Raw genomic sequence first — 14,238 nt, forward strand, 5'->3', positions numbered from 1 at the left:
GACGCTGGGAAAAACTGGAAATACACTAACATTGATTGAATTTTGAAATAGATTTCCTTACATGCTGCAGATCAGCCTGATGTTATATCCGTACTGTACTTTCTGAACCCAATTTGTTTCAACAAACTTTTCCCGCTGGATGAAAAGTTCATTCTGCCTTAAATACACATTTTGCATTGTTTTGAAACCACTCTCTGCTAAAAAACAAAAAACCATTCTCTGCTGGGGGTAGGGATTGCTCTGTTTATTTATTTTTCTTCCCTGAGCGGTTATAATGCTGCAAATCAGCATTGAGATGTGCCAATGTTTTATTTTATTTATAGACTGCTATCTCCTAAAGATATCAAAGAAGTTTACGGAAAAAATACATAAAACCATAAGCTAAAAACGTGTGTTTAAAAGACATTGATTAACTATTCCTGCATGTGCTTAAAAGTTGGAAAAGAAGGTGCCTGCTGGATCTCTGTTGGCAGAATTTTGCACAATACTGGACCAATTAGACTAAATAATAACAATAATAATTTATTTATACCCCGCCCATTTGGCTGGGTTGCCCCAGCCACTCTGCGCAGAATATTAAAAACACGCTAAAACATGAAACATTAAAAACTTCCCTAAACAGGGCTGCCTTCAGATGTCTTCTAAAAGTCAGAGTCACTTATCTCCTTGACATCTGATGGGAGGGGGTTCCACAGAAAGGGCGCCACTACCGAGAAGGTTCCCTGTAACCTCACTTCTTGCAGTGAGGGAACCGCTAGAAGGCCCTCGGAGCTGGACCTCTGTGTCCGGGCTGGCCGATGGGGGTGGAGACTATTTCTGAAAACTATTTCTAGTTGTTACTTGGTACACAAGAACATAGTAAGAGCCTGCAGGATCAGACCAATGGCCTGTCTAGTCCGGCATCCTGTTCTCACAGCGGCTGACCAAATGTCTGAATGGGAAATCGGCCAGCAGGACTCGAGCACAAGAACATCTCTCCCCTCCTGTGGTTTCCATCAACTGCCATTCAGAAGAATGGCTGCCTCGAGCCATGACTGGTAGCCATCAATGGCCCTCAATGAATTTGTCTAATTCTCTCTTAAAGCAATCTGGGTTGGTGGCCATTCACTGCCTCCTGAGGATAGTTTAACTGTGTGAAGAAGGACTTCGCTTTATCTGTCCTGAATCTCTCAATACAGTCAAACCTTGGCTCCCGAATGGCTCCATTTTTAAACATTTTGGCTCCCAAATTCCAAAAAGCCGGAAGTAAACGATCCGGTTTTCGAACGTTTTTCGAAAGCCAAACGTCCAACGTGGCTTCCGCTTGAACACAGGAATCTCTTGCAACCAATCGGAAGCCGTGCCTTGGTTTTCGAACGTTTCAGAAGCCGAATGCGCTTCCGGAACGGATTACGTTCGACAACTGAGGTTTGACTGGATTCATCTTCCTTGGATGTCTGCGAGTTCTAGTGTCATGAGTGAAGACCCTCAACAACTCGGGGAATGACTGACGATGCTCTGCAGATGATCTCAACGGCCAAGCTGGGACAAAAGGGTTCAGGTGATTCACAAATTAATAATCTATATGGTAAAGGTAAAGGACCCCTGGACAGTTAAGTCCAGTCAAAGGCGACTATGGGGTATGGCGCTTATCTCGCTTTCAGGCCGAGGGAGACTGTCAAACTGATAGTTACGTAAATTCAACCAACAAATATACCCACAACATAACTGGCTGTGTTTATATAAATTCTTTATACATCATATGAACATAACTCATTTCACATTATCTAATTGAGTACAGTGGTGCCTCGCAAGACGAAATTAATCCGTTCCGCGAGTCTCTTCATCTTGCGGTTTTTTCGTCTTGCGAAGCACGGCTATTAGCAGCTTAGCGGCTATTAACGGCTTAGCGGCTATTAACGGCTTAGCGGCTTTAAGAAAAAGGAAACAAACTCGCAAGAACTCGCAAGACAAAATGTCTTGCGAAGCAAGCCCATAGGGAAATTCGTCTTGCAGAACGACTCAAAAAACGGAAAACCCTTTCGTCTAGCGAGTTTTTCGTCTTGCGAGGCATTCGTCTTGCGGGGCACCACTGTAGAAGCAATTAAGGACCAACATTTAGAACAGGAAATACAAACAGATCAGTTCTTATATACGTAATGTCCAAATAAAAGCTTTTTGTGTTCCACGTATGTCTTAGCGAATACAAGTGTCAAACGTAACAACTTTAAGGAGCAGTACTTGCAAAAGATGAACTTTTCTTTGTAATGTTCCACATCTGCCTTTGCAATTATGGTTGTTATATGCAGCAGCTGTATGCAGGTATCAGACGAAGTATACAAAAGATCTTAACATGTGCCTTCGCAAAATATAGTTGTTGTATGCCGCTGTCAGACAAAAGAACTTAAACGTGACAAGGATTCCCGGAAGAATACAGTGGTACCTCTGGTTAAGAACTTAATTCGTTCTGGAGGTCTGTTCTTAACCTGAAACTGTTCTTAACCTGAGGTACCACTTTAGCTAATGGGGCCTCCCGCTGCCGCCGTGCCGCCACCACACAATTTCTGTTCTCATCCTGAAGCAAAAGTTCTTAACTATTTCTGGGTTAGCGGAGTCTGTAACCCGAAGCGTCTGTAACCTGAAGCATCTGTAACAAGGTATTATTCTGGGAATCCTTGTCACGTTTAAGTTCTTTTGTTTGTACATATGTGGAACACAAAAGCTTCTATTGCCTTCGGCAAGCCCAAATGGCTCTGTGGTTTAGGCCACAGCGCCACCCACAACGGTTTGAATGGGAAAACTTAGTTCAGTAACTTGACTTACTCATTGAGGAACAGGTGGGGCATTGTTGGCTGATATACCACTGCTTCACATGCCTCTCTGTGGCAGGTGCTGATCTGCTACTTGCAGTTGTCGTGAGAAGACCACCACTGCTACGAGCTGCTTCTGGAAGTCCTTGAGGAGGGCACCCCAAAACAGATTCATCTGCATCTTCCACCTCCTCCTTTATCTCTTTGAACTCAATCTGCTCTTCTGGAAGAGAAGGGGCTTGCTGGTGGTGGAAGGTAGGAGAAGGAGGAGTTCCTTGAGGTTCCTCTTCGGAAGACGGGGTCATTGGCTCGTCCTGCTCCCATCCTTCGTTCTCTTCTCTGCATCTGGTCACCCTCCTTGCAACTTCAACTACAGGAACAAACGGAGGTGGTGTTAATTAAAAACTACAACTAATCCAGAATGCGGCAGCTAGACTGGAGACTGGGAGCGGCTGCAGAGACCATATGACACCGGTCTTGAAAGACCTACACTGGCTCCCAGTACGTTTCCGAGCACAATTCAAAGTGTTGGTGCTGATCTTTAAAGCCCTAAACGGCCTCGGTCCAGTATACCTGAAGGAGCATCTCCACCCCCATCGTTCTGCCTGGACACTGAGGTCCAGTGCCAAGGGCCTTCTGGCGGTTCCCTTACTGCAAGAAGCCAAGTTACAGGGAACCAGGGCCTTCTCGGTAGTGGCGCCCAACCTGTGGAACGACCTCCCACCAGATGTCAAAGAGATAAACAATTACCAGACTTTTAGAAGACATCTGAAGGCAGCCCTGTTTAGGGAAGCTTTTAACGTTTAATAGGTTATTGTATTTTAGTGTTCTGTTGGAAGCCGCCCAGAGTGGCTGGGGAAACCCAGCCAGATGGGCGGGGTATAAATAATAAATTATTATTATTATTATAAAAATGGTATCTAAGACACAGCGCATAAAAATGTAGAAAGAACTTGCTGGATCACGCTTATGGCCCATCTAGTCTAGCTTCCTGGTCTCACAGTGGCCAACCAGATGTCTGTGGGAAGCTTGCAAGCAGGATTCAAACACAGGAGCCCTTTCCCCTCCTGCAGTTTCCAGAAAGTGGGATTCAGAAGCATTGCTTCAACTGTGGAGGCAGAGCACAGCTGTTATGGCTAGTAGCCATTGATAACCCTCTCCTCCATGAATTTGGCTAATCTGCCTTTAAAGCCATCTAGGGTTGGTGGCCATCCCTGCCTCTTGTGGCTGTGAGTTCCATAGTTTAAATATGTACTGCATAACGGACTTTCTTTTACCTGTCCTGTACGTTCCAATGTTCTGCTTCTTTGAACGTGCACTACTTCAGTCATGATATACACATTATTATAATCTAATTATATTATTGCAATTATTATAATAATTATAAATTATTTATAATTCATATGACGTGTAAGCTTCACCAAATGTTTTGTTCTGTGAACAGCAGGAGAAAATCTAATTTTATTGGAAAATAAAACAGCACAGGGCAGTTATAGATTTTCTTTTGTACCGCTGTTATTTTTTAAAAAAACCAAACAATTATTTATTGTTTTTTAAACAAATACAATAACTGGAGTACTGTGTCCAGTTCTGGGCACCACAGTTCAAGAAGGACACTGACAAACTGGAACGTGTCCAGAGGAGGGCACCCAAAATGGTCAAAGGCCTGGAAACGATGCCTTATGAGGAACGGCTAAGGGAGCTGGGCATGTTTAGCCTGGAGAAGAGGAGGTTAAGGGGTGATATGATAGCCATGTTCAAATATATAAAAGGATGTCACGAAGGATGATCAGCAACGCTGAAGGAAGTCTAAAAGGGACATGAGTGGTGATACAACGATGTGTTTTAGAAGCTTGGTTTTGTCTGTATGTTGTATTCTGTATATTTTTTTTTTTTCTTTTCTTTGTCTTTTCTTTTTTCTCTATTTTCTATTCTGTTATAAGAAATTTCAATAAAAAAAATAAAATAATATATATATAAAAGGATGTCACATAGAGGAGGGAGAAAGGCTGTTTTCTGCTGCTCCAGAGAAGCGGACACGGAGCAATGGATCCAAACTACAAGAAAGAAGATTCCACCTAAACATTAGGAAGAACTTCCTGACAGTAAGAGCTGTTCGACAGTGGAATTTGCTGCCAAGGAGTGTGGTGGAGTCTCCTTCTTTGGAGGTCTTTAAGCAGAGGCTTGACAACCATATGTCAGGAGTGCTCTGATGGTGTTTCCTGCTTGGCAGGGGGTTGGACTCGATGGCCCTTGTGGTCTCTTCCAACTCTATGATTCTATGATTCTATGATTCTATGATAACCATTAAACACATATCCAGCAGAATATCTAATGATGTTTGTTTTATCCATTGTCTCTAGACATGCACTTACAGATTCAACATTCAGGCATATTACTTATTGTAACCTCTCCACTAAGAATACTGAGCGGTTGGTCATTAACCTGGTTAAGAAAGGAGTCCACATTTATTTGAAGGTGTCTCTATTTGTTTTGCCTTTAACTGCTTGTACAGTGGTGCCTCGCAAGACGAAAAGAATCCGTTCCGCGATTCTCTTCGTCTAGCGGTTTCTTCGTCTTGCGAAGCAAGCCCATTGACAGCTTAGCGGATTAGCGCTACAGCGGTCTAGCGGCTTTTCGCGACCAGCTGTTAAGCGGGTTATCAGCGGAACAGCTGATAGGCGGCTTAGCGGCTTAGGAAAAGGGGGGGGGGAGCGGAAAAAACCCGCGGGGACGCGCAAGATTTTTTCGCCTTGCGAAGCAACCCCATAGGGAAATTCGTTTTGCGAAGCGCCTCCAAAACGGAAAACCCTTTCGTCTAGCGGGTTTTCCGTCTTGCGAGGCGTTCGTCTTGCGGGGCACCACTGTACCACTGTTCTTATAATAAAGACTTATTGGATTTTAGAAAACAGAAATAAACAAAAGAAGACAAAATATTGGAAAAGCAAAAGCTTTTAAAATGACAAAAGGTCAGAATTTTTTTCCTCCCTCTCTCCCGACACCAGACGTTGTGGGCATTTCCTAGGCAGCAGACTCTTCCGATGTCCTTAAGTTACAAAATGCCTAGCCTTAAAGGATGCTTTCCTTTTAAAAACACACACATACAAACTCCTCACTACTATCTTATCAGGGGACGCAGGTGGCGCTGTGGGTTAAACCACAGAGCCTAGGACTTGCCGATCAAAAGGTTGGCAGTTCGAATCCCCGCGACGGGGTGAGCTCCTGTTGCTCAGTCCCTGCTCCTGCCAACCTAGCAGTTCGAAAGCACGTCAAAGTGCAAGTAGATAAATAGGTACCGCTCCGGCGGGAAGGTAAACGGCGTTTCGGTGTGCTGCTCTGGTTTGTCAGAAGCGGCTTAGTTATGCTGGCCACATGATCTGGAAGCTGTACGTCGGCTCCCTCGGCCAGTAAAGTGAGATCAGTGCTGCAACCCCAGAGTCGTCCGCGACTGGACCTAATGGTCAGGGGTCCCTTTACCTTTTTACTATCTTATCAGTCAAGGGGCCGCTTTTTGACCACTGTCCTGATCAAAGTTGGAATATTCTGTATGAAAATGCAGTCCATGAAACATTTTAAATATATAGAAATATATAGAAACCTTTTCTGTTCTTTTTGTGAGTTTGTATGGATTTAAGTGTTAATATGTTATTGTATTTATGTAGAATAAGTGCTTTATATCTCTTTGTCCCTTTTCTTTCTTCTCTTTCCTTTTTTCTGTTTTTGTACTAAATGTTGTTATGTATATATGTTTTTAATCTAAACCAATAAAGATTATTAAAATTAAAAAATAAATTTATATATAAATAAAATATATAAATAAATAAACGGCTCGGCTCCTGAGTACCTAAAGGAGCAGCTCCGCCAGTATCGACCACCTTGGGCCCTACAACTGGCAGGGGAGGCCCGGTTGGCGGTGCCCCTTCTGGCTGCTGCCCGGCGGCTGCTGGCTTGTGGCAGGGCCTTATCGGCGGTGGCTCCCCATTTGTGGAATCGTTGTCGGTCTCTGACGCATCCACCGCTGAAACGGAGAGAGAAACCGACGTGAGTGGCAGAGGGGGAATCGGAAGGGACTGTCCAATCAGTATAGAGCAGCGGTGGCTAACCTCAAAGCTTTCCAGACAAAGTGTTTTGGGGAGAGGGGGAGAGAATGTGCCCCCCCACCTGTGGTGAGTACCTCGTGTTGAGTGCCAGCACCCTTTCCCCCACCCCAGAGAAAAGCACTACAGTGGTACCTCTGGTTAAGAACTTAATTCGTTCTGGAGGTCCGTTCTTAACCTGAAATTGTTCTTAACCGCTGTGGCGAAATTTCTGTTCTCATCCTGAGGCAAAGTTCTTAACCTGAGGTACTATTTCTTGATTAGCGGAGTCTGTAACCTGAAACGTCTGTAGCCTGAAGTGTACGTAACCCGAGGTACCACTGTACATGGAAAGCCATCAGGTTGTCGAAGGCGGATCTACAGTGGTACCTCGGGTTACAGACGCTACAGGTTACAGACTCCACTAACCCAGAAATAGTACCTCAGGTTAAGTACTTAATTCGTTCTGGAGGTCCGTTCTTAACCTGAAACTGTTCTTAACCTGAGGTACCACTTTAGCTAATGGGGCTTCCTGCTGCTGCTGCTGCGCTACCGTCACGCAATTTCTGTTCTCATCCTGAAGCAAAGTTCTTAACCTGAGGTACTATTTCTGGGTTAGTGGAGTATGTAACCTGAATGTCTGTAACTTGAAGCGCCTGTAACCTGAGGTACCACTGTACCTTGGGTTAAGAACTTTGCTTCAGGATGAGAACAGAAATCGTGTGGTGGCGGCGCAGCGGGAGAAATCAAAGACTGGAACTGAGGGAAATACAGGGGTGGGGGTGGGTAGGTTTTGTGTGGGAGGGTGGGGGGAGGGAGGAAAATTTGGGGGGAGGAATAAGGATGATATGGATAATATGTTTTGTTTTAATTTTGAATAAAAAAAATTTTTTTTTAAAAAGAAAAGAAAAGAAAAAAGTTCTTAACCAGATGTACCACTGTATTTTGAAGAGCCAATTAATAAAAAGTGCCTTGCAGCAGCCTTCTCTAGCTTTATGCACTCAGCCCAGCAAAGTCAAGATACTGGAAGGATAAATCTGAAAATCCTGCAAATCAGGTTTCTTTTAAAACATACCGAGCTTTCTATGTTCTCCAAAAGGTGGTTTCCCAGCTGCAATCCAAATCGAAGTCACTTCCTTGTAGAAGGGAGGAGGGTCCTTGACTCTGACCTGTCCGCAGGCCGCCTCGATGCCCTCACTGAAAAAGTCGATCTTCAGGCGCTTCCACTTGTCACGGAGCTGGCAGCTGGATCTGGAGTATCCCAGAGAGAGCATTTCATCCTGCAGGGCTTTCCAGTGCTTCTCGTCCACAGCCGTGCTACTGCTGCTGCTCATAAACGCCTTGATGCCGGGGCTACGGGCGATTATAGAGAGCATCTTTTGGGTTTCGTCTCCGGTCCATCTAGGACGACAACATGCAAGAGTCAAAGAAGTGTATTGGCACTATAAAATAAATCAAGGTGGCTTCTCTCTCCCTCTAGCAAAACGACCGTATTTTTCGCTCCGTAAGACACACCTTTTCCTTCCTAAAAAGTAAGGGGAAATGTGTGTGTGTCTTATGGAGCGAATGCAGGCGGGAGGCTCTGTCAGAGCTCCCTTTAAAGAGCCGCGTGGAGCATGTGTGCGGCTCTTGGGGGCTTTTCCCCGAGGAGGGAGAAGGGCAGCTCCGCGCGGCTCTCTAAAGGGAGCACAGCTCTTGGGGGCTTTTCTGGGAGGTGGGGGAAGGGACTGGCGGGCTGCCCTTCTCCCCCCCCCTCAGGGAAAAGCCCCCCAGAGCCGCACACACACTCCGTGTGCTCTTTAAAGGGAGCACGGCTCTTGGGGCAGCTTTCCTCCCGCTGCCCTGAAGAGGCATCGTGCGGCTATCCCAGAAGATTCAGAATATTTTTTTCCTTGTTTCCCTCCTCCAAAAACTAGGCGCATCTTATGGTCTGGTGCGTCTTACAGAGCGAAAAATACGGTAGTTGGTTTGGGGAATTCGGCTGGTTAATGTAAGAACATAAGAAGAGCCTGTTGGATCAAGCCAATGGCCCACCTAGCTCAGGATTTTGGTTTCATGGTGGTCATCCAAATATCTTTGGGAATCCCACAGGTAGCATTTGAGCACAAGGGCACACTGCCCTCCTGTGGTTTCCAGAAACTGTGATTTATAGGCAGAGTTGAGTCACCATGCCTAGCAACCATTAAGAGCCTTCTCTTTCATGAATTTGTCTAATCCTCTTCTGTTCCACAGGTTATGTGCTGTGTGAAGAGCACTTTACAGTGGTGCCTCGCAAGACGAAATTAATCCGTTCCGCGAGTCTCTTCGTCTTGCAGTTTTTTCGTCTTGCGAAGCACAGCTATTAGCGGCTTAGCGGCTATCAACGGCTTAGCGGCTATTAACGGCTTAGCGGCTTTAAGAAAAAGGAAACAAACTCGCAAGAACTCGCAAGACGTTTCGTCTTGCGAAGCAAGCCCATAGGGAAATTCGTCTTGCGGAACGACTCAAAAAACGGAAAACCCTTTTGTCTAGCGAGTTTTTCGTCTTGCGAGGCATTCGTCTTGCGGGGCACCACTGTATCTACCCTGTGTCTTCCAACATAATGTTTTTGCTTTCCCCTCAGAAACCAACACGGTATATGCTTTTAATGTTTAACAGAACATTGTATTTTAATATTTTGTTGGAAGCTGCCCAGAGTGGCTGGGGAAACCCAGCCAGATGGGTGGGGTACAAATAATAAATTATTTATTATTATTATTATTATTATTATTATTATTATTATTATTATTAGTCTTCTTCTTCTTCTCAACAATTTTTACAGGACATCTAAAGTCAGCCCTGCATCAGGAATGTTTGACATTTTTTAATTATTATTTTGCTGGCCAGATGGGTGGGGTATTTGTTGTTGTTGTTGTTGACCTATATCCCTCCTCACTAAACAGGGCTGGGAGAGACCCTACTTCAAATAATACTAACAATACTAATAGTAGTAGGCCCACCCCGTGAAACACCCTCCCATCAGACGTCAAGGAAACAAACAACTATCTAACTTTTAGAGGCATCTGAAGGCTGCCCTGTTTAGGGAAGTTTTTAATGTTTTGTGTTTTTAATATTCTGTTGGGAGCTGCCCAGAGTGGCTGGGGAAACCCATAATGTATGATGATTAATATGTATTATTTATATCCTGTCCATCTGGCAGGGTTGCCCCAGTCATAATAAACACAATAAAACACCAAACATTAAAAAACCTCCCTGTACAGGGCTGCCTTCAGATGCCTTCTAAAAGTTGTGTAGTCCTTTATCTCCTTGACATCTGATGGGAGGGTGTCCCACATGGGGTGGCACCCATTGTCAAACTTTGGAGAGCTACAGCCGGTCAGCGTTGAGCAGGGATGGCTAACCTATTTCCCTCCCACTGAGGTTGGACCCCAGTTCCCCTCAGTCTCGCCTGTCATGGCCAATAAGTTCCATAATACTTGGAGTTGCAGTCCAACAGCTGGAGGGCCACATATCTGGCCTCCCACCCTGGTGTGTGCAGTACCAAGATCAACCAACAGTTATGAGAGCGACCTGTGTTAAAAACGCATTTGTTCATCCCAAGACTCGCATAGCGTAGGGTACGAATGGGGTGTGTGGATGTTTGTGAGAGCACTGGGCTAATATTGACTTTCCTTTACAGTGGTACCTCGGGTTACATATGCTTCAGGTTACAAACCCTTCAGGTTACAGACTCCGCTAACCCAGAAATAGTGCTTCAGGTTAAGAAATTTGCTTCAGGATGAGAACAGAAATTGTGTGGCGCCAGCGGGAGGCCCCATTAGCTAAAGTGGTGCTTCAGGTTAAGATCAGACCTCTGGAACGAATTAAGTACTTAACCCGAGGTACCGCTGTATTGTGAAATTACCTTTGAGATACTTCATGCAAAGCAGTTCCTAAATGGAATCGCAGTGGAGGGTCATGCAAACAACAGGATCCGACATGCAGAAACACAGGTGGATTTGTGCACGCACTACAAAGGGGGACATTCAAGTTGTTTTAGTCTTGGAGGTATTTATTAAATATGGAGGAGATTTTTTTTTGGCCTTGATTATTATTGTTTTGTAAACCCCACCCCCTGCCCAGCAATGAGCAGCTTTATCTGAGAAGTGACAACGCTCAAGCACATCCTAACCCCCAAATTTCTATAAGAGCCTTTCAGAAACAGATTCCTTGCAGAAGAAAGTGGGTTGCCTTGCCCTGAAGCTCTTTCCACACTCCAGACACATTTCCCCCTCCCCGTAGCTGGGTTTCCATATGGATATCAACCAGCTGAACCAGTCAATGAAGCAGAAGTAGATGTCTTTCTGGAACTCTCTAGCTTTCTCCATAATCCAGCGCATGTTTGCAATTTGGTCTCTGGTTCCTCTTCCCCTTCGAAATCCAGCTTGCACTTCTGGGAGTTCCTGGTCCACATACTTCTTAAGCCTGCCTTGTAGAATTTTAAGCATAACTTTAAGCTAGCATGTGAAATGAGTGCAATTGTGCAGTAGTTGGAGCATTCTTTGGCACTGCCCTTCTTTGGGATTGGGATGTAGACTGATCTTCTCCAATCCTCTGGCCCTGAGTGCTCACTGGAAGGACAGATCGTGAAGCTGAGGCTCCAGTACTTTGGCCACCTCATGAGAAGAGAAGACTCCCTGGAGAAGACACTGATGCTGGGAAAGATGTAGGGCACAAGGAGAAGGGGACGACAGAGGACGAGATGGTTGGATAGTGTTTTCGAGGTTACCAGCATGAGTTTGACCAAACTGCGGGAGGCAGTGGAAGACAGGAGTGCCTGGCGTGCTCTGGTCCATGGGGTCACGAAGAGTCGGACACGACTAAACGACTAAACAACAACAACAACAACAACCAGTTGTACTTGCAAATCACCTTTTCCAGCAGGCAGGACACTCTTCCCCTTCCTCCGCGTTTTGCGGTGTTTGGTCTCGCGAGTGGCCTGCGATTCCGGAGAAGTTGCCACACACATGAGCAGAACTCTCGTTGCTTCTGGTTCCCTCCCGCTTCTTCGTTTCATCTTGATCCCAGTCGTCCTCCTCCGTGTGTGGGCAGCTAGCGCAGTCCTCGTACACCGGATGGGCTTGGCATTCGTTGTCCGTCTCCCAAACATCCCCTCCTGAAAAAGAGAGGAGGCAAACGTGTCTGCTGTGATTATCTATTTATCTACCGCCTCCTACGGGGCATATCAAAGCAATGTCGCAATATAAACATCGGTTTAACAAATTCAGATGGACATTACAGGGCTATTTAAGGAAATGTTATAGTTTGACTCGTGAGCAGGATTTGAAACATGAGCAACAGAAAGAACTGGAGAACACCGTTTTGATGTATTGGTGCAAGACAGAGGTTTTCAACCTTTTTGAGTCCATAGCTCCCTTGGCCAACTTCCTTCTTCCTGTGGCACCCCTGTGGGGCTCAGAAACCCAGTTATGTCCCCCCTTGCCGGCAGGCCATCACCCCTGTTCAAACACCCTCCCTTGTGTATTGTTCCCTCAGCCACCCGCTCTGAGACTCCACAGCTAATTCTCCCCTGGCCTCCTCACTGGCCCAAGTAGGACCAATTCAGCCAGCTAGCCCTGGGGATCATCTAATTGGTTTTTGATTTTTATTGTTATTCATGTTTTTATACTGTATTTTATGCTGCTTTTATAATTAAGTGTTTTAAAGTGTTTTAAATTTGTTGTTAGCTGCCCTGAGCCCAGTTTTTGAACCGGGAAGGGCGGGGTATAAATAAATTATTATTATTATTATTATTATTATTATTATTATTATTATTATTATTATTATTATTATCCCCTCTCCTTGGGAGTCCTCTGGGCAGCTGCCACCACCACTCCTTGGCTCTGGGCTGCCCCTCCTGCCCCAGAGAGAGGGGTCTCCTCATGTCACACCCCCCGCAGTGGCCTGGGAAGAGGATGCCCCTATCCTTAGTGGCCGAATGGAGACTGGCCAAAGGTGAGTATGAGGCCAGCACCTTGGGAGGCAGCAGTAGCAGCAGCAGCAGCGGGCACTGCCAGGCCTGCGTGGTGGAAAGGCTCCCCTTTGGCACTGGGCACTCAGCTCCCAGGCAGGCATTGCACACAGCAAGCACAAGAAAGGCTAGCACAGCACCTGCCTGGCCTCCCACCTGTCTGTCCATCCCCAACAGCAAGGGCTGGCTGGGAGCTGAGTGCCCTCGTCCACTTGCTTGCTTCCTCTGAGGCTGCCTCAGCTCATGGCACCCAGCACCCCCTGGCCAGCCCCAGTGGCACCATTCGCCTGGGGAGGTTGTAGCCAGGGCTGCTGGCACAAACAGCTGTGCAAGCCTTTGGGAGGCAGAGACACAGGGAGGGCATCAGAGGAGTGAAGGAAGGCAAAGCATTGGAAGACACAAGATTTACCCACACTGGAAGAGTGGCAGATGAAGGTGATAGACTATATGGAATTGGCAGAAATGACTGGCAAAATCGGAGAGCGGGGAGAAGAGTTGGTGGAAGAAGATTGGAAGAAATTTAAAGACTACTTGCAGAAATACTGTAAAATTAATGAATGTTAAAATGATGTTGGATTGAAAATAAGTGGTATTGGTAACAAGGTTAATAAGAATATGTAAATACGGATTGATAATGGATGAAAATATATAGTTATAATAGGCTAAGATTTAGAGTAAAGATAAATGAAAAGAGGGTAAGGATTTGCTGAAATGTTTTTGTAAATGGGAATACAAAAAGGGGAGGTGTGAGGTGGTCAAGGAAACAAGTAAATGAGCCTAAAGATATTGAAAAATGGACTTATTTCTTTAAATTTCTTCTTTTTCTTTTTAGCTATTTCTTTTTTGTATTTTGTATCTCCTTTCTTTTTTTTCTATGTGTGTTTTTTAGCTTGTTAATCTTTGTTTTAATTTTTCTTTATTCTGTAAACCTATGTTTTTTTGGTAAAATCTTAATAAATATCTTTTTTAAAAAAACAACAACAGAGGAGGGAAGGAAGGAAGGAAGGAAGGAAGGAAGGAAGGAAAGAAAGAAAGAAAGAAAGAAAGAAAGAAAGAAAGAAAGAAAGAAAGAAAGACAGACAGACGCAGGTGTTGCCCAAGGTACCCCTGACCATCCTTCAAGGCACCCCAGGGTGCCAGGGCACAGTGGTTGAAAAGAAATAGAAGGTACTGTGCAGCAGAAGGGGCGGGGATTAAAATACCATGGGAAGTTGTGAAAATACAAATCTATGTATGGAAGTACATAGGTTAAACTTTTGAAAATTCAAGAAAAAATTACAGCAGCAGCAACACCAACAACAACAAGAACATCATACCAGTTTGTTATTCCACAAAAGACAAAAAAAGAGAGAGTAGGAAACGTAAGAACACGGTCAGGGAGAAA

The 14,238-nt window shown here is 45.1% G+C and overlaps 2 protein-coding genes across 6 annotated transcripts in view; one reads left to right on the forward strand and one right to left on the reverse strand.

Moving 5' to 3' along the window:
- Positions 1 to 14,238, forward strand: part of LOC114592563 (uncharacterized) — a 400,972-nt gene that overhangs the window by 10,619 nt on the left and 376,115 nt on the right.
- LOC114592528 (uncharacterized) overlaps positions 1 to 14,238 on the reverse strand; it is a 41,455-nt gene that overhangs the window by 698 nt on the left and 26,519 nt on the right. For all 5 annotated transcript variants that reach the window (XM_077923101.1, XM_028720714.2, XM_028720713.2 and 2 more), the window contains 4 exons: positions 11,756 to 11,999; positions 7,941 to 8,266; positions 6,634 to 6,807; positions 2,803 to 3,159 (listed from right to left, as the gene is read on the reverse strand). In XM_077923101.1, coding sequence (XP_077779227.1) covers positions 2,803 to 3,159; positions 6,634 to 6,807; positions 7,941 to 8,266; positions 11,756 to 11,999 — 1,101 coding nt within the window. The remainder of the gene's footprint in view (positions 1 to 2,802; positions 3,160 to 6,633; positions 6,808 to 7,940; positions 8,267 to 11,755; positions 12,000 to 14,238) is intronic.

The sequence above is a fragment of the Podarcis muralis genome, chromosome 2 (genome assembly GCF_964188315.1).
Source record: "Podarcis muralis chromosome 2, rPodMur119.hap1.1, whole genome shotgun sequence".
Taxonomy (NCBI): domain Eukaryota; kingdom Metazoa; phylum Chordata; class Lepidosauria; order Squamata; family Lacertidae; genus Podarcis; species Podarcis muralis.